We start from the raw sequence: 21,197 nt of genomic DNA on the forward strand, positions 1-21,197 counted from the left end.
TCTGTTGCCAAAATACAAAACTTGCATCATGTTCGGAATGTGCTCCGTGACATTTGCAGGGTTGATATGTCCCATGCTACAGATATCTTCAGTGTCCAGCTCCTGCTCCACAGTAAAGAGAAATGTGATAGTGGTGGAATGAAAGGGCTTATCTCTGTACTCGAGAACAAAGAAAATAGTGACTGATTGCAGTAGTTGATACCCAAGGATACATTCTTAATCCAATATATCTGAACAACCTATTAAAATGACCAAAAAAGTATGGAAAGTTAGCAAGGAAAGAACTATAAAGTGATAGGTACAATAAGAAGCAAATCTTAAATTTTTTCTATTATTTTAACATTAAGGATTTTTTCTAGGACTGTAAAATTTCAATACTCAGTCATTATAAAGCTCACATAGCTAAGCATGTGACACTGCAACAGGTGTTAGTTCACTTTCTCTCTATTAAGAGGCAAAATTTATGAGCCTATCGAAAGAAAACTATAGCCATCAGGCATCGAATACCGACTGTGTGTTTCTGTAGCTAAACAAAACCCCACATGTTCTTGTTGAATAGGATAAATGGCCATATAAATTAATTTCAGTATTTTCAGGCAGAAGGCAATGTGCCTAAATACTTTTCTCGAATGTTACCAAATAATAGAATGCAAGCTGAAATTAGCACTTCTCTGCTACTAAACAGCTGAAGCCTTCTATACAGAAAGATCAAACAGACTTATAATAACTGGCATTGAATGCTAAATTGCATCCATAATATAATGCATACAGTACCATTATGTCTTCAACAGATGACCCAGGTCAAATCTAACCCCAAATCTAAAATACAATACAATTTAGGAAATCCACATACGATCAGGAAATATTGTTCTAGTCCAATACAGTGTACTCTGTAAAAAGAGCCACTAGAAATAGATTGATACCAGACCATCTGTACTATTGGTTCTTACAAATGGGAAACCCTGAATCTACAACTGATGACTCATGTATTAGCTTTACCAAAACTAAGCATATGAACTTTCCAAACTGTATCAGCTGAGTCAATTTTCAGTGAGTCAGCAAACTGAAAGTCCATCAAAGAGAACAGCAAGTGAAATAACAGCTCTCCTGATTTTAACAGAAGAATTTGCTTCCTATTTCTTCACAAACAATAATACTTATTTTTTTATTGTGTACTTACTTTACTATGCCAAATAATTACAGTTTCTAATGGAAAATTTCTCAGAGATACCTAGATCTCAACAGATGATTGCATGTCAAATGTTTTTATCCTATACAATGCAAGGTAATGGATGGATAGGTAGATAGGTAAAAGGATAGGTACAAAGCATTAGTATGTGTGTGCATATAAATGTCTACACATGACAAGAAAGTTTTGTAGCAATCCCATTAAATGCCAAAAAGTCTTCTAAGTAGATGTTAAATACAAATTAAAAAAAAAAAAAAAATTCTATGTCTGGGACATGTAAGATGTTGTCCTTTAGTAACCTTTGGTTTTGAGGATGAAAAATTGAGATTTATCATCCATTTTTACAGTGACTAATGAGCTAATAAATTTATAGACAGATGAATGCAGAATTCTTGATTTCTCTTTAAAAAGGTACCTACAGCCTAAATGAATTATTTTAATAAAATAGTGAATGCAATAAAACACAATAAAACCCATAAATACTGTGAAGGGACTATGTTTTCAGGAACTCTACCCAGCCCTTACAAACATAAATGAGACTGTTTACTGTGGTACCATTACTCATTGAGTATAAATACTTTCTCTTTTAGTAAAGGCAAACTTTGTTAAAAACAAATTAATTCCCAAAAGTTGTGTATATTACAAATCCTTTCACACAGAAATTGTAAGGGATTATAGATTTTAGTCCATGTTATACTAAGAAAGAGTTACTATCCTTCATGGCTTTGAGCAGGTAATTTCATTCTTTCTTCTCCCCTTTGCCTTCCTGTTCTTCACCTATGAATCCTAATTTTCTTGTAAGCTCTTTGAAGAAGGAATTATTTATATCTGTACTTTAATCCTCCAGTATTGACTGGGGACTGCAGGAACAATTGTAATACAGATCCATTGTTATGGATGCACAGATAGTCACAGCTGAAAGCGTCACACCTACACTATTGCTGCAGTTACCTATGAAGATGCTTCTTGGTTTAGAGCATGTGCTAGAACAAGCAAACTGATCTTCCTTTTGTCAAAAATTCCTAATAATTTATAATAGTTTCTGAAGTTCACTACAGACTTACTTCATTTATTGTCCTTATCACTCCATTCCTCCCTTTCTCTCTTCACTCATCTACTTTCTGTCCCTCTACAACATATTGCTACTGTGGGAGGTATTCACACTGTCTAACTTTAGTCAACTAATTTAGGGCTCTGAATCACCCTCTTTGAGTGCCTACATCTCATATAATATGACTATATATGGAATAGACATTTTTAAATTCAGGTGTTCTAATACATACTTTTTTCAAATACCCAAAGTAGCTTGGCCTAGGTGGTGTTAATATTCCACTGTATAAAGCAGTGACTGTCAACAGTAAGCAAATGTATTAAGTGACTGGGTTACAGGGACTTTTGCACTAGCTTGGCACCTCACTTTCTTTTCTTTTTTCTCACATAGATTTAATGCAGTAAGCACACTATCTGTAGCAAAGTATAAAAAAAAAAGAAAGAAAAGAAAAAGATTAAATGCAAACAGTATCTACTCATGGAATCTGCTAAAATATCTGGAAGAATTTAAAAAGCAAATGCCTGCTCAATAAATTGCTGCATTCAGCCAAGGAGGCTGCAGAGGCTGCAGCTGTAAGACAGTACATCAGTCCCATGCCTAACCACATCTTGACCTTTTTTCTGAGACTGTCAACAAAGGTGCCAATTAGAGCAATGATTTAGAGCAACACATTTTGCGTTCTGCTAAACGCAACTGTTACCACAGGGACAAGGATCATACGTTTTGCTTAATACTGGATGCCCGATTGGCTCAATACAGATCTTGCACTGACAGCTACTTTGGTAAGCCCCAAGATGAGAAGCAGGTGAGTGCACCACCCACATAGCTTTCTTTTGATCTTTTGGGACACAGAAAAGCTTATACTGTAAATATCTGAATGATTTCCTGGTACAGTGTTGATTTTGTTTAGCTTATTATCTCTTACACACAAATCCAGCCACCTAAGAAATTACTAAATTCTTTTTGTATCAGGACAATGTTAAAACTATTTGTTTCCATATATCACAACAAATTATGGCCATAAATTATGCATCCTAATTCAATATAATGAGAGCTGCAAGCCAGGTATTCAAACTTATCTTCTGAAAGCCTCCCCCTTCAACTAAGCCATAATAAAAGGCTTAATCAACATATGAATCAACTATCAAATTATTTACTTAAAGAATGGTAAATGAGATAAGGTGATGAGAGACAGAAGAAGAAGAAAATATTTTTCTGTCTCAGTTTCAAAATGAATGCATTTAATTTTGATAAAACTTAGAGAGGCAAGATGAAAACAATGCATAGTTGAATATGAACTGTCCATAGCATAAAAAAAGGAGTGAATTATGTACCAAGAGTAGGGAAAAGACTATGATATAGTCTTAAATATAAGATTAAACTTCATCTTGGAGTTCCATTAACAGGATATACGCTGGTGATCTCACAAACAATATAATATAAAGACCACAAATCTATTTTGAGTGTACAAGAAAATCTTTAGCTGACACAGGCATACAAAGAATTACTTTGAAAGACGTCAGTCATTTCTGTCTGTGGTTCACTACATTTAAAAAAACCCACATATATCTAACAATTACTATTAATTCATATATATCTAAAGTTCAAACAAAAAAAGTGGAACTAGTTTTACTCAACACTACATTGTTTGTCCATCCAGATGAGTTCTGCTTCCACCACAGCAGTTACTAGGAACTGATCATCTAAGGAGAAGCACAGGATATGGAGTGACACAAGACGTGTCCAAGTAGGTTTTCAGTACAAGAAGCATTTAAAACTGAATCTGTAGAAGGTTTTTAGCAGAAGTATTTCAAGCTGAATCTGTATTAAGGCATACCGACTGACATTCGTGATAGGCCTACTTAACTTGGATTTACCAAATACTGAGAGGTGGGAAGAACTTACACAACATACTCTGCTTTAAAGCTCATATTTCTCAGTGAATGTTACAAAAAAACTTCAAACATTGGGCTAAAATTTACAAGGCAGTTCAGAGATGTTTGCATGCAAACTAGCTACTGGTACATTAAAATGCTTTTACAGTTAGGCACAGGATTAACAAGTTTCTTTACCTGTTGTGTCCTTTATAAAATAAGTAATATGTCTTTTTTGGGGATTTTCAGATTTTCTTTGGTCTTATGGTGAGAAAAAGTGTATTGCACAATAGCAAGCTATGATGTAACTATGATCAACACTTCTGTCTGTACTTTAAATCTTTAATTACTTTGCTAAAACTAGCCTGGGACAAAAAAAATTAAAAATACAGTACCTTGAAAATACACATAATTTTGAAGTTATAAAAAGAAGCAAATGGAACTGATATATTTTTAAATTTTAAAGAAAAAGACAGTATAAACTTTATTGCTTTACTCTTGGGGGATTTTCTTCTCCCCCTGCCTCCTGCAGCCCTAACTTACTATTGCATGAACAGCACTGTGTTATACCTGCTTAGTGGCAGATGAATTGGAACCTAAAAATTAAAGGCCAATCTAATTTCACTGTTCAAAATCAATGAAAGCTGAAATTCAACAAATACCACATGAACAATGAAAAGTTAGTGCGTGAAGCTATGACAGCTACCATTGCTTTTAAATGACAAGGCAGTTAACGTCTATTAAGTTGCACACTAAAGACTTGCCTTTAAAACAAAAAAATTATTCATTGAGCAGAATTGGTTTTTTACAAAACTACAGAGATAAATACAACATAGAAATCTCCAGTCTAGAGAACATCTTGAAATTTAATTATGTTCTTTTTTAATATGGTTTTACAATAAATGGTCAGTAAGAGCTGGGGAATATACCACAAAAGTTTGCAATACTGAATTTAATTTTGATAGGAAAAGTTTAAATATTTCTACTGATTTAGCCCTGGGTTCCATACCAACTGGGAAAATTCAAAGGAGGCAGTCTGAGAGTTATGTTTTCAAAAGGCAATCCATTCTATGAATGGACAGCATTCACAGACCTGTTGATGTTCACATGTTGTTAATGATACAATAATATATTTAAAAGAATACTTAATATGGAAGAAAATGATGTGGACATCTTGTGCATAGGCAAGATCCGAGTATCTTGTGACATCTTTGTTAGTATGAAGACAGAAGTTTCTTTTATTAAGATTCAGCTAGAAGAGTATTTTCCTGTCTAACAGATAGATTACATGATACCTTGTACGTTACCTGTCAAATACTTGATTTGATAGATTCTCCATTTCTCAAAGTGGTGTTGGTAGGGAAAAAAAATATTTGAAGTTAATGTAATAATTAATGTACCTGTCCATCTAGCTTTAGTGTTTTCAGCTGTTTTCTTCTGGGAACCATATATAATTCTGCTCTGAGAGCTTTGACTGGATGGTTTAAGGATCATGGTTTGTCTTACATAGACAAGTATAATTAAAAGTGTCAGGGAAAGTCAATGTCTTTGAAAAATAGAGTGCCATCATAAAAAAAAAAACCAAAAAAGCAGCAAAATCCCAAGTGATTTGAGAGTGTTCATAAAAAACAGCTTTTCAACAGTATCTTTGTCATATTTGGATGAAATCTGAGTTCCACTTTAATAAAAACAGAATTCCTGTTGGTTTTTACTGATACTACTTTTAACTTTAAGTGATATTGTAAGAACTAAATAGAAAAATTAAGTATATTTATGTCTCTGTGATTGTATATATGTGGAAAATCCCCAGTAAGGGCAGGGAAAAAATTGTCCCTTGATCAAGATCTTGATCAATTATAGGAAGCTGACTATCTTACACATATACTTCTATGGCTGTAAAAGTCAGGTAAAAAAAAAAAAAAGAAACAAAAAAAGCTAAATTCAGAAAGATTACCTTTAGTGCCTCATAATTCTTTTAGTTTGCTTAGCCTAAAGAAAAAAAAAATCATAATTATACTATGGTTAATATGAAATTGAAATGCAGAGTAACCAAAAACACCACCCAATTCTGCTCCCAGTAGTTATGCAAACTCTCATGATCCAAAATTGATAGTTTTCTTGTCAGATATTTCAGGATGAAAAGGACTTTCCAAATAAACTAGTATTTTAGCCAATATCATCCTTTACAGCATATCCCCAATGTGATATTTCACTTACTGTCTTGTACACTAAAGTAATAACCATTGATACCACTCCCCAGAAAGAAGTCATTACTTGGGACTAACAGCATGGAAGGATGGAAAGTATTAAAACATTTTATTTGAAAAATGCAGTGTCTCTTATGGGTTCTGATATCCCACTAAACTGGGGAACACAGGTGGATGCATATCCTTTTAAGGAAAGCAGAGAACCCAGAAGCCTGTCTGAAAATATGAAAATCTGAATCTATTCAAATAAATTCTTATATAGGTTCTAGAGAAAAAGAAAAGAAAAAAAAAATCCTGCAAAGAAAGAAATACAGATTCTTCCCTGGAATATTATAGGGATACAGATTTACTCCAGACAGCATTTTAATACTTATTTATTGATATATTTTATCATGGTGAGTTTACATGAAAAATAGTGGGCTACAGGCTTTGTTTAGTGAGTAACAGCTTCCCAGAGGTGTTGAGAAGTATTCTGTGAGATTTTCCCAAATGAAAAAGCACCATTGAAACGGCATATATTTATCTCTTAATACTACCTAAATACACACACTTTTCAAGAGATAATTTAACCCACAGCAATTGCAAAGCAGAGATATTTTCAGTACGAAGCCAGCAGCAGGCACAGTATTGTCACTGTTTTCCATATGCATTGTTTCCACAAAACTCTGCCTCCAATAATTTAATGTTATTTTCTTAGGTTTGGCTGGCAAACTGTAAAGACTTACACAATTTTTTATTAGATTGCTGCTTATTTTGCAAATCTATTGTGAAAAGCATTCCGTTTGGAATTGTTGCAGTGAGCTCATATGTTTGGTATCATTTTTTCCTCTAAATTATCTAAATGACACACAGTACAGTTTCTGTTCTTATATTTGATGCAAAAGAGTCATTAATATAACATTATGTTCACTAATAGGTGTGACTGTACAGTTTATGTTCTGTCACTTTCTTATGCTGCACAAGCCCTGTGGTAGTTCAGAGCCTTCCAAAATTAAGTGAAGAGCACTGAGTCTTCTTCCTAGTCTTCCTTCAAATAAGAAACACTATATTTTTGATTGTGCTATATTATACTGGTAATTTTTGTATTGCTATGAATGAAAAAAAAGGTCACAGTGCCAAGCTTTACTGTTACTCTCTTATAATTCAGCATCCTATATTTTACTGTATCAAAGTAGGTTGCTAAAGGAAAAAGAATATATGTAGTATAAATACTCTTATACACAGAGATATATATGTGTGCATATATATATAGATATATGTATGTATAACTGGTCCATAGATAGCCATAAATTATATTCCCTGTTCTGCCCTCTCATCTTATCTGGCACCAGCACTAGTTATTGAGGGGTTACTAGCATTTTCGTTCAGAAATTAAATACTTGATACCTGTTGTCAACTGTTAACTGTTGTCAACCTCCATTTTACCCAAAATAGCTTGGATTAGGGTTGGGTGGACTACAGTATGAAAAATACTGGATTTATGCCAGATAAAACTATGGGAATATCACAAGAAGTTCTAGCTGTCCTTATAGTTCCTTTACCAAACAGGAAGGGTCTGAGTTGCAGGTGTCTGATCACATTTCCACCAATATGTTCAGGATCTCTTTTAGTGTCCATTCTGAGTTCAAGGCAGTAGCATGCATCTGTGCAAGGTGTCCCAAGCAGTCTGAGGAGCCTTCTCTGTGCAAGCAATCTTCTTGGTGAAGAAAGGTGGTGAAGTCTGTTGCATACTGTAGGCAGTCAGGGTTGATGAAGCACACATAGACTCTCTCAGGGAGAGGATGGGGAACACTTGAGAGAAAGAGAGAGAGATACCAGGAAATAAGCAGGCCTAGGGGAGGTCAGGACATAAAAAGCCTCAAAATAAGTTTGCCCTGCCCTTCCCCTTTCCAACAAGAACTTTAGGTATTCCAGATCTTAAAATATCTTCGTTCATATCATATTGTGAAAGAAAGTCTTGAAAATTAACAGATGTCTAGACCATACAACTAGTTTGCTTTTTCCTTATTTTCACACAAAGTCTTAGCTGTAAGAAGGAGACTCATATACTGCTGCCTATTTGGACTGATTATATTCCTGCTTTTAAGGATTATTACCAAGACAATGCTAAGAACTGTTACATTAAAGCTTGCTCCCAGCTTGGTTTTGAATGTGTCTGCCCAACATCATGAATTAATTACTTTTCCATCCTCTGTCCTGAATTTCCATGGTTGTGGTTACAAACAAGATCGTTGTCTCTCAAATATTTAGCTTTAATTGTGAAGGCAACTTGGCCCTTAACCTTGTTAGAGTAATTGAATAAATGTGGCAAGAACAATGCTCCTCTCAAGAGATTCAGCCTCCACCTCAGTCAAAGACTAAGTAATTTTGGGATAGGATGCAAAACAAAGCAAAACTTTTCTCAAAGATTTAAAAAAAAAAAAAAAAGCATATATATTGTCAATTTTCATTACAGCAAAACCTCCAACAGCAGGGTGCTTCAAGGCACCATACAAGGACCAAGTGTTCAAAATATATTAATTACTGTTAAAAAAATAAGTGAACAGCAATTTAGCAAAATTTACAGGTAATAAGAAAGTCCTGTTAACCAAGTCTGAATAAGACAGGAAACTTGAGAGATAATTGACCAAGGGAGATGGGTGGCCATCTTAAAAGGGGTGAAAATAATTTATTTAAATGCAAAATAAGGCCTATTGGGAAAACAAACAATCAAACTAAAAAAAAAATCAAAAAACAAAACCAAACCAACCAACCAACCAACCAAACCACAAAAAAAAACCCCCAAAGAAACCTAAACTTGTAACAGATAATTTGTTTTATCAGAGATCTCAATTACTAGCACCATCTTAGGAAAAACACCTGGGTCTCACTGCAGACAGCTCAATGAAGAGCCCTGCTTGATAAGCAGCTGCAGTCAAAAAAGCACATAAAATGTTCAGATGCATAAGAAATTAGGTGGGGAATAAGAAAGAAAGAAAATATGTCATTATATGAATCAATAATTTTCTCTTCTCTGGAATAGTGTGAAGTACTGGTAACCCCATCACAAAAAGATATTACTGAATTAGAAGGTATTCAGAAAAGAGTGATTGTGATAATTAGGCATACAGAGGAGCCTTCATATGAAAAGACTGAAAAAACTGAAAAAACTGGAATTGTTAAGCTTAGGGGAAAAAAATAAAAAGATGAAAGTATAAAAATGGTAAGTGGCAAAGAGAAAATAGATCAGGAGCTTCTGTAGTCCTGCATCTCATAATTCAAGAACAAAAGGACACTAAGTGAAAGTGAAAAGCAGCAGCTCCTAATCTGATAAAAGAGCATATTTTTTAATGCAGCGCATAATTAGATTATGGAACTCAATGCCACAGGATGTCACTGATGTCAAGACCTTACCAAGATTCAAAGAAGGACTTGGCACTTACAACTCTTGATATTCTTGGGAATCTTATGCTGACTAACTGTTAAAAGATTTTGAAAGAGAGGTTATGTGCCATATTTCATGATTTAAAAGACAATAATTTCTTAAAGGAATTTGGAGAAAAGTTCCCTCTAAGTGGATTTTCCCATCTCTGGCTGTTTGATTATTTTGTTCATTTCTTTGCTTGTTATGTTGGCATTTTTTCTTGAGACATCTGGGCAGTCTTGGAGAGAGGCTGTGTAATAATGAATCACTATTCTGTTCTAATTCCTATTATCCCAGTACTACCCCAGTATCTTAGTATCTCCTATGAAATCTTAGTATTAGGACTTTGGGCTTCCCTTTTGCAGAAGGGAATTGTCTTATGCTCTATTGTATTCCACTCCATTCCAGTTAGCCAACTGGATTTGTCACCCATTGTCAATTAGTATAACCACTGCTGTAAGCTATATAGCATTGTGCATGTGTTTGGAGCAACAGTGAAACTTCTAGATGAAGAACCAAATACATTTTTGCTGTGACAGCTATATAACTGATTCTGTGTGCCCCAATTGCCTTCCAGCCCTATCTTAACCTCCAGCTATGCTATTGACATCTTGCTACACATCCTGCAGCTGGAAAACATGCAATGTCTCTAAAATAGAGGCACTTTACTTTTTAAACTTCCTATTCTCCACAGCTTACTTACCACGTTTTTCTCCCTTCTGCCTGCCTTGCTGCTCACAGAGATAAAGTATTCTTGTTCCCATTTTTGTTCTTATACTATTTATTTTCTAATTCATTAGCATTTTCTTTACCTAGTTTTTTTCTATATGAAGATTTTCAGAGCAGTTAAACAGTGACAGGCACAAGCATAAAAGAACTTCTCCTCAGATCAGATCTGTTAAGTGAAAACTGAATCAAAAACAGAGTGTGAGAGATACTTCGTAGAAGCAGGATCACAGATTAGGAGCAGCATTCTCAAACAGGTCTTCCTCCCACTGTTACTAATGTCATTACATTCTCAAAGCCGGAGGGAAGAGAGGCAGGAAGAAAACCTTTAAGTACCTGCCTATGTAGCAAGCAAAAAACCTGCTAAATTCTGTGCGGATTTGGGGGTAACTAGAAAGTAAGTGAAGATATTGGGGGTGGGGGCACATAGAGCAGGTGTGCTTGTAGGGCCAGCTCGGGGGAGCTGTACATGCCTTGAAGAGAAGCTGAATTCAGACAGTGCTTACAAACCGGACACTGCAGAGAGTGAAGACATCTGGACAAGGGATAACACCTGAAAGAAGACAGGCAGCCCCAGCTGAGCTAAGATACGGCCAGCTACCACACAGAAACGTGTTATGTTTTGTCTCCTCTTCCCCAGCTTCCATCACTGAAGGAATGCAATGTTGCAGGTTGCCAGATTATCCCATCAAAGTTCTCCTTCACATAAAAGGCTAGACCTTTGAAGGCCCCTTCCAACCTGGGCTGTTGTATGATTCTATGAATTGGCACTGTATGTATTAGTACACTGTTTTGGTATTGTCTGTTTTCCTGAACTTTCACATGCATGCCTCACTAACCAAACATAGTCCTATAATTATTTTATCTTTTTTCTATTTCAGGATAAAAATATTAAAGTAGCAAAAAAAGGTTATGTTCTACCTCTCACATATTGAGCTGGTATATCACACACAATGTTACAAAGCACCATGCAGATGACATATTTGTGTTGCCTTTGGGACATCCACATTGCACTCACCACATGGTTTAGATATGCCTGAGAGTTTACAGTTAGTCTGCAAGACTGGTTTTAGGCTGAGTCCAATCCAAAGGACATGTACTGAGGACACTCAGGCATAAATATGCTATGGTAGTACAACATTCAATAGCAAAAGAGGAGGAGCTGGTTAGCAACAGTAAGGAATTTAATTCTAAAAGCCTAGAAGAAATAGATCCTATATTATGGGGGAAAATAAAAAGTGTGAATACTACTAGTCTCACAGGAATATGAGAGTTGTTTCCAATCTATGAGTATATACAAACATGAACTCAGAATAATTAGTATGTTTATTGCTCTTCACCTTTTAAATTTTTAAGACTTAATTCTCATTGATTACAATTCCACCACCACGTAACAAGGAAATACCTTTAATTTGAAAGGCATCTACTAGGGTAATTGTGCATTGTATTTTTTCATCTTAAGTACTACATACATGAAAAAAAAAATACCCTAATAGTGCACAAATACTATATTTTCAGCCATATTTTGGCCATTTTATTTTACTAAAACTCACCCAGCTTTAACTTATCTTCCTTCTTGAGAATTCATATTGTGAAAAGAAGTAGCAGACCACCTGATCAGGAAGAGCAGATTTACCTAAATGTTCATTATTTTGCAACAAAAAGTTTCCACCTAGATGTTTATGCTCCCTTTTCAAGTTTCCCAGCCTTCCTTTTGAAGTCCTCTGTTCTAAATCTTGTCACCAGTTAAAAAGCATGGCCTGAAGTCAAGAAACATTTTCATATGAACAATTTACACAATTACTGAAAACTATTCTAACAATATGCTTTCCCCTTCTTAGCAAAGAAAAATAAATGCCACCCAACTATTAAAATAAAAGATAATATATTTCATTATAGTTATGTGAAATTAGGTTTCCCGTATTACCTCATTCATGGTACACAAATGCATGCTCTTCCTGTTTTGCATATTGAAGCCAAACAACATATTTTACTTTTTTTTCCCTATATCTCATATTAGGTCTGGGTTCTTTTGTTGTGAATTGTGTCTGGTATAGAAAATACACTTCTCTTACCATTAAAACAATCTTCTTATTTTGGAAATTTAAGCCAATTAGATTAGATAGAAATGTGCATGGAATGAAATATGGATGTGATAGATTTCAGAATCTTAGTTAAAGAAAGGGCACTTTGTTTTGTTTGATGTCACTGTAGGGCACTTGGTTTTGTTTTGTGCCGCTGTATACTTGATAATGAGCTTTGGAAGAAGTACCAGTGAATACTATCCTATCTGCTTCCATTACAGCAAATGTCTTCCAAAAACAGAAAAGAGAATTTGTACCTATTTTAAAAGACAAAAATTAACGCGCAGAATGTTGTAAGACCCCATTCAGCACTTCTAAAAAATGAACATTTTCAATCCGGAATTTCACTTGCCCAATTACAAGTTAGGTTTCAGGACTAAAGGTGAAACTAAGAGACCCTCTTAAAACAAAGGCCTATTAAGTTTTATGCTCTCTAATTTATTACAACTTTACCTATATTACATAGAAAATCATATTCAGTCCCATGCAGAACTCACTCGCTTGCTGGTAGCTTTCTCTACACATTATTTGGGATTTCGCATACACCACACTTTATCCTCAATCCAAAAGTGATTTTTTTTTCCCTTCAATGCAGAGATTGAGCTATGCTTAATGGTTCTGAATTGGCTTTCCTAAGGCTGAAAAGCTCCTTTTTTTTCTCAGACATTTCAGTCAGGAATGGTGTGATTGGAAGACACCAATGGCAAAGTACAGCTTTTTTTATTTTGTAGTTTTCATGACGACATAAGGCACATTTCCATGAAAATAGTTAAGCAATCAGAAAAGCTTAAGCATACTTAATATTAAGTATAAACATAACTAATATCTAAGTATATTTATAAATATTACTTGTTCTTGACATAAGTATATGATATGGTTTATGCATCTATGCCTTTAAAAAAAGAAATCCCAAAATAAACTACAGGGTCCCAGCAATATCAAAGATAATAACAAATTCTCTGCTTCTATTGTTCTAGCATAAATTTATCTCTGGATAGAATCTGCATAAAATCTAATCTGTTACTATTTCCTTTGTCCGCATTAAAATTTTCCAGTATTAAAATATAGGTAATATCAGATTTGTAATGGCTTCCAAAAAACTACTCATGTATCAAAATCAGCCTCTATTCAGGATTCCACAGTGAACAAGGGTCCAGGTGTGCAACCTTTATCCACATAATTAATCCCATGATATTCACTACTTACATATAAGGAAGTAATTACTTACTTAAGTAAGGTGTTTGTAGGATGAGGCCCGAAATTGTTGATTTTGTTCTTAGCCAGTAGTTCATGCATGTATAGCTTTTTTTTTTTTCCATCCTTTTAGATTTAATTTTTTTGTCCTTTTACATTTTCCAGGATGATCATTTTTGGAAGTTTATAAGGGGAAGTTCTAAGTTTATAAGGGGCATTATAAAGTGGTCATCTTATGCTATGCAGTGGACGATTATTACATAAAATATCTTGGGTTTTTGTTTCTCCTAAGATTAAAATTTCTAGCAAGAGGAATTATGAAAATGCAAAGCAATCTCTGAGCCAATAAGACTTCTATAAACCACTGCAAAGATAGACATTCTGGATCATACTTTTCCTAAGTTCATGGAATTCATTGGATTTTCAGTTCATGGTAACCAGAGCTCTCTCCTGAACTATTCTTCTTCATTTCCCTCCTAATCTCCAAAACTGTCAGTGTTCAGACATAAGAACATTGTTTTTTCCAGCTCATTCATTTCTTCCAAAAGATCTCAAAGAACAAAGCAGACAATTATTTATCCAGAGATGGATGAAAGTGGACATTACTGTCACATTTTTAGTAAGTTTGCAGATGATACCAAGGTGAGTGGGAGCATTGCCTGCTCGAGGGTAGGAAGGCTCAGCAGAGGGATCTAGAAAGGCTGGATCAATAGGCTGAGGTGAACTGAATGAGGTTAAATATGGCAAAATGCCAGGTTCTGCACTTGGGTCACAACAATCTCATTCAGCACTATTGTTTTGGGGATAAATGGCTGGAAAGCTGCCCAGCAGAAAAGGATCTGGGGGTGCTGTTTGACAGCCAGCTGGACATGATCCAGCACGTGCCCAGGTGGTCAAGAAGGCTGATGGCATCCTGGCCTGTATCAGCAATAGTGTGGCCAGCAGGACCAGGGCAGTGATTTCCGCCTGTACTCCGCACTGGTGAGGCCGCACATCAAATCATATGTTCAGTTTTGGGCCTCATTCCAAGGACATTGAAGTGCTGGAGGGTGTCCAGAGAAGGGCAAAAAATCTGGTGAAGAGTCTGGAGTCCAAGTCTTACAAGGAGCAGCTGATGGTACTAAGGTTGTTTAGCCTGGTAAAAAGGAGGTTCAGAGGTGACCTTATCACTCCCTACAACTACCTGAGAGGATGCTGTAGCCAGGTGGGGGCTGTTCTTTTCTCCCAAGTAAAAAGTGATAGGATAAGAGGAAATGGCCCCAAATTGTGCTAGGGGAGGTTTAGACTGGATACTAGGAAAATTTCTCAGAGAAAGGGTTGTCAAGTATTTAAACAGGCTGCCCAGGGAAGTTGTTGAGTCACCATTCCTGAAGATATTTAAGATTTTCAGTTGTGGCACTTACAGACATGGCTTAGTGATGGACTTGGCAGTGCTGGGTTAACAGTTGAACTCAATGATCTTAAAGGATTTTTCACACCTAAATGATTCTGATTCTGCAAAGTTCTGACATGGGATGAAGGAGTCCTAAACGTGTTAAAGTCTGACTTTTTTCAACATCTGGATGAGCAGGGAAGGTATATTAGGGGTATGGATATTCTGTCCTCCACTCAAGCTCTAAAAGAACTGAGACTCAGAATCATGTAGTCATAAGTATTCCAAGCGAATTAATCTGTTAGAATTGTAGCTATTTGTGTAAAATTATATAATTCTCATTAGTTATTAAGTTCTGCAATTCCCAAGTGCTAACAGAGGCTGCAATTGCCACATAGTAAGTCAAAAGCCAAAGGATAAACTCTCTGTGGTAAACGAGATGATGGCTGAAGAACTGAAAGCTGACATTTTGCCAAATTGAAGATTTGTATAGGACAAATGGAGTTGAGAAATAATCAACAATGGACAATTTTTGACAGAGATAACAAAAAGAAATTATTGATCTTGTCAACTTTAACATTATCTCTCACTCTCCTTAATTATGTGGCCAAATTAGAAGTAGCATCTCTTACTAAATTGTTTGTGCCAACCAAATTTCCATACAGTTAACTCCAAATAATGAATAGACTACAGAACAACCTTTATTCATAACTTTGTACACTTTCAACAATTTTTTCTAAAACAGTGCTTAGGATTGTGACTCTTGGCCTTAACAGAAATCAGTAGCAGGTGGATGTTGTCCAAAAGAAAACTAGCATTTTGGTTGAGTTGTTGCTTTGTTGCGTGCCACTTTTCTACCAATGTCTTGGTCAATTTACAAATTTAGTTTTCATTCAAGTGAGGTATTTGAAATGCTAGGTTGGTCCCAACATTCTGCAAACCATCTATATCTCTTCCAAGCTACTTCTCATGTGTCCTAATGGGCAGTACTTTGGCTTTGCAACAGCTGTTGGCCTATTTAGACTATATTTAATGATACCCTGAAAAAGGTGTGGCTTTATAAAGGAATCAGTGAGGCACCTATAACAACTTCTTTTTCAACAGGTCTAAATATATTGTAACACTTTTACAAGAAAACTTTATTGAGGTTCATTCTGCGTTTTTTGGACATATTCATTGTAGCGGGTTGAGTATGAAACCGGGCAGAAACACCAATTAAATGTAGTGGTTTTGATTCAAAATATTCATTATTTACTTATTTTCCTTCTGTGAGATAAGAATTAGGAGAAAAGCAAAGCAGGCACAAACCTTAAACAGTTGCAGTACAATGAAAGAGCTTTATTACTAACAGAATTAAAAGTAAAGAGAAAACAACAAAACAAAATTAAAGTAAATTCCCCCCCCCCCCCCCCCCCCCTCTTTCCAGCACTTCTCTCCTTTTATCCAGCTCACACAAGGGATAACAGAACATGGGATGTTAGTCAGTGTTGCAGTTCTTGAAAAGTCTCTCTCTTATGCTTAAGGAAAAAAGGGTTTTCCTTCAGTTGCACGTGGTTCCCAAACTGCCACCAATAGCAGACCCGCCCGGAAACAAACAGTCTGCTGTGTGTAGAACATCTCTCCCATGAAGAATTTCACAGTTCTTTCACACTACAGAACATGGGCCATCACATGGGGTTATTCATCTTTTTAAGGATAAGTTATTTTGGCCTGCACACAGAGGCTTTTCTTCGCCACAAGTCTCTAACAGCCTCTTACTACTTCTATATAGCCTGGCATAGGCACTCTTCACAAACTTCATAGGCACACGTTGATTCTCCACCCCCCCCCCATGTTCTTCAAATGGATTAAAGAGACAAACAGTTTGTGGTATTACAGTTTCTTACCACGGCATGCAAGAAGGTTTCTTTTAAGCTGCGCGCCAGAATCGCGGCACCGCCCTCTTTTCTCCCGTCGCCATGCTCAGCTCCGTCCCACGTGACTCACTTCTCTTTCTCTCTGACTCTGAAGCCGCCATGTTGAAGAGTGCTCCCGTTCAGGCTTTACGGTGGGGAAAGCCTCGCTCCCTCTGTGCTGCTGGCTGCGTGGTGTCCTCTTCAGTTCAGCACGAAGTGTGCTGGCTGCAGACAGGAGGCTCTGCCGGCTCCCGCTGGCTCCGCCGGCTCCGCATGGAGAGGAGAGGGACCCGCCTGTCCCCAGAAGCCGCGCCAGATGGGTTTAGCTGTGAGCAGTCCATGGCTGGTTTTAGCTGCCTGCGGCTCTGGGACAGTCCCCCTCAGTGACCCAGGGTCCGTTCCGCAGCGATAGGAAAGGGGGAAAGGGGCAGTGGCCCCGGCCCGGCCCAGCGGGGCCGGGAGGCTCGGAGCCCCCCCACCTTCCAGCAGGCGAGCTCCGACCAAAAAGGGAAAGTCCCGCCTTTCCGTGCGGTTTAAATATGTAAATTGTGAGAAGCGTAATTGGTCTTAAAGACTGTCCATCAACTCAGGGTCAACCCAACACATTCATCAACTTCTAATTTGGAAAATTCTGTCTTTTTGTTGTATAGATAATTGAAATTTAGCCGTGAAGAGAAATTAACCAGAGCAACTTCACAAGAACCTGAAGTAAACAGAACAAGTCTCTGAGTTAAAGTATGGAAAGGCTAATGAAATGCATACATCAGAGAAAGCAGCACGGAAGAAGGCAAACCCTGTTAGAAATTCACTCTAGTATGAAAAATATTTATACTTCCTCTAACCTGTAAGCAAGTTATTACTGATTAAGAAACCCACCGATACTCATAAACTTAAAAATTTATAATACAAAAACAATTATAACGAAAGATTTTAAGAAATAGAATTACAAATCAGGCATTTTTTGGGAAGGCCATTATTTGCTATTTTTAAGAGCAGTTTAACTATACCCAAATATCTATGACAATATATTAAACATCCCCCAAGTGACACCTCATGCACTCAATGTGTCATTCTTAAGGAAGGTACTCTGCTGCCCTCAAAGACAGTTAAAGCATCTTAATAAATGAGTGAGGTACGAAATCACATTTCACTTTGAGGGGACTTTCCTACTACTTTACTCTCAACATAGAAGTGAGAGGTCCCTTCACATAGAGGCCATTTGCTATGTGCTTGCAGAACAAAGGGCTCTATTGGAAATAGTAGCAAGAACACTTCCTCTGCCCCTCCTCATTTAACAGAAAGTTTGTACCGTGTAACCTTCCACAGGGTAGAGCAAAGGATTTACAAGAGTCAATCCTCTCAGCTTGAGCATGTAAAACTTATTATTACCATGACAGAAATCTCATTTTCCAAGCATACTCTGTCTCTTGAGGAATATACAAGGTTTAAATGCAGATGTAGTCAAAATCTCATTAATGACTCAGATCAAGAGCTGCCACTGATCATTAAAACATAAATGCAGTGATTTCTAAATCTTAAAATGACACAGCAGCTGTGCATTTTGGGAAATGAGAGGAACTGTGACTACAATGTAGCAATCCATGAATATTTTCTTTCTGCAGCCTAGGCAATGCTGAGATTTTCTAGGTAATATGAAAAGAACAACATAGCCTTTATATGACATTTTCAAACTATCTGATAAAATAAAGAGATAAATATTCTATGTTTTTCTTGATGTCTATCATACTCTGCTTTCTTGATGTGTGTGTAGTTCGCTTTCCCTCTTCAAAGAGTTGCTTTAAAAGAAACTTTAAAAGCTTCTCTCTTTATTTTTAAAACTCAAGATTTTGTAAATCTTATTCTAAACATTCTCTAAAGGAGCATATCTTACTGGAATACAAAGTTTGAAATACAACAGCAATTTTACATAAATGAACAGAAATCATCACTTGCTAGTAAAGGATTAGAATGTGAACTGGGCACCACCTGCAGGTAATGGCCACTAGTGGGACTCACTGTCTTCATCACTTATCATCACAAATAATGCTATCTGGCAATTAGAAATATAGAGTTAAATAAAAGAAAAGCTAAAAAATAATGTAACAGAAAAAAAAATCTGGTTGTCGTCATCTGAGATTCCCTAATATTCATAAACAAGAATCTAATCTCTATTTCCAATTTATATTTAAATCCTGTGTATTTAATGGGAATTAAAAATAATTCTAACAAAAAGAGTCCCATCCCATAAACAAAAAAAGAGAAAAGAAAAAGAAGAAACACAACTACGGAAAACAAAAAAGTTATGGTTAAAAATATTTTAGATCTAAATTTCACTCATAAACCCACAATTTGGAACAGGTACTTATGAAATCTTTTCAATTTCATGTGACATGCAATATGTGATCTGATCGAAACAATAACCAATCAAATAATTGTCAAGTACCTAAAATGACTGTTTATTGCAAATGCGTTCTTTGGGAAGTCAATGAGAATTACCAAGTGACAACTCAAAATGTCTGTGACAAAGAAAGTGCAACTGGACTTTAGCACAGCAGTAATTCTAGCTGTCTAGTAGGCAGAATTTGGAGGAAAGCTAAGCACTTCCAAATCAAAAAAATGGGAGTGTGTGGTGGCTTGACACTGTCTGGGTGTCAGGTGCCCACAAAAGCCGCTCTATCACTCCCCTCTTCATCTGGACAGGTGAAAAAAAATATAATGAAAAGCTCATGGGTCAAGATAAGGACAGCAAGAGGTCACTCAGCAATTATTGTCACAGGAAGAACAGACTAGAGTTGGGGGAATTAACCAAATTCATTACCAATCAAATGAGAGTTGGGTAATGAGAAGTAAACCCAAATCTTAGTGACATCTTCCTCTCACACGTCCCTCCTTCCTGGACTTAACTTTATACCCTTATCTATACCTCCTCCCCCCTGCAGTACCGGGGACAAGGAATGGGGATCAAGTCCTTCCCCCTCAGGCAGAGAACACCTCCCACTCTTACCCTGAATCCAGCATGGTATCCCTCCCACAGGAGACAGTCCTCCGTGAAATTCTCCTGTGGGAGTTCTTCCCACAGGATGCAGCTCTTCAGCACCTGCTCCAGCATGGGTCATTTCCACAGAGTGAAGTCCTTCAGAACAGGTTGCCAGCATGGGTCCCTCGTGGGCTCACATATCCTGCCAGCAAACCTGCTCCAGCATGGGCTCCTGTCTCTCCATAGGTCCACAGATCATGCCAGGAGCCAGCTCCAGCACAGGGTCACAGCCTCCTTTGGGCATCCACCTACTCTGGCATGGGGTTCTCTGTGGGCTTCAGGGGCACAGCTGCCTCACCACAGTCTGCACTACAGACTGCAACACAGTAACTTTTTACCCTTCTTAAATATGTTATCACAGAGGTGTTACCACCATCACTGATGTGTTTGGCTTTGATCAGCAGTGAGTCCATCCTGGAGCCGGCTGGCCTTGGCTCTATTGGACATAGGGAAAGCTTCTCACTGAAGCTGCCCCCACTATCAAAACCTTGCCACATAAACCCAATACAGGGAGAAAACAACACCCCTCTCACAGGTGTCAGCCATCTACCAACTCACCTGCCAGATGTGTTGAAATGTCATTTTAAGGAATAATCTAAGGTAAAGTCCCTCCAGGACAAGTCCCAGTCTCTGCAATAGGCATCTCTCTTAATAAATTACTAGTTTGTTTGTTTGTTTTTTACACTTTGGAAATGTAAATTCTACCGCTTTGATCTCTTAGTGTTTTGGTGTTACTCTGTGTTAAAGAAAGACAGGAGAAAATCAGTCCTCAAGAACTGTTCTTCATAAACTCCCTGCAATGTAATTGGCTCTGATGCCATGAAGATTTTTGCCTTTTCTTTTATACCCCTGTTATACCTTTTTACAGCTTCTGTATTCCTAGCGCTTTTTGCCTACATTCTTGGACTTGTTTGTTAAGCTAAGAGACTAAACATCTTAGAAGCTTCATAGCTAGGGATCAGTGTGCCCCAGACCCCAAGGTCCTCTCCAGAACATATTCTGTAAACCAAGATAGAACCATTCAGGGGAAAGTTCCTTTGGAAGCGGGGCTCACTTGAGCCTCTCATTGGGGAATCTTTGATAGATACGCTAATTAGAAAAGCCTATAATGTTATACCCAATGTTGGGGGGACACACACACACACACACACACACGGGAGGAGAG

At 37.0% G+C, this 21,197-nt stretch overlaps 1 protein-coding gene across 8 annotated transcripts in view; it reads right to left on the minus strand.

The window, feature by feature from the left end:
• PCDH9 (protocadherin 9) overlaps positions 1–21,197 on the minus strand; it is a 684,038-nt gene that overhangs the window by 495,616 nt on the left and 167,225 nt on the right. Inside the window, exon 3 of one of the 8 annotated variants that reach the window (XM_048295531.1) lies at positions 6,680–8,112. The exons of the other annotated variants lie outside the window; for them this stretch is intronic. Within the exon in view, the coding sequence (XP_048151488.1) occupies positions 8,092–8,112 (21 nt within the window). The 3' untranslated portion in view covers positions 6,680–8,091. Of the gene's footprint in view, positions 1–6,679; positions 8,113–21,197 lie in introns of those variants that run through there. 8 annotated transcript variants of the gene reach the window in all.

The sequence above is a fragment of the Corvus hawaiiensis genome, chromosome 2 (assembly GCF_020740725.1).
Source record: "Corvus hawaiiensis isolate bCorHaw1 chromosome 2, bCorHaw1.pri.cur, whole genome shotgun sequence".
Classification (NCBI taxonomy): domain Eukaryota; kingdom Metazoa; phylum Chordata; class Aves; order Passeriformes; family Corvidae; genus Corvus; species Corvus hawaiiensis.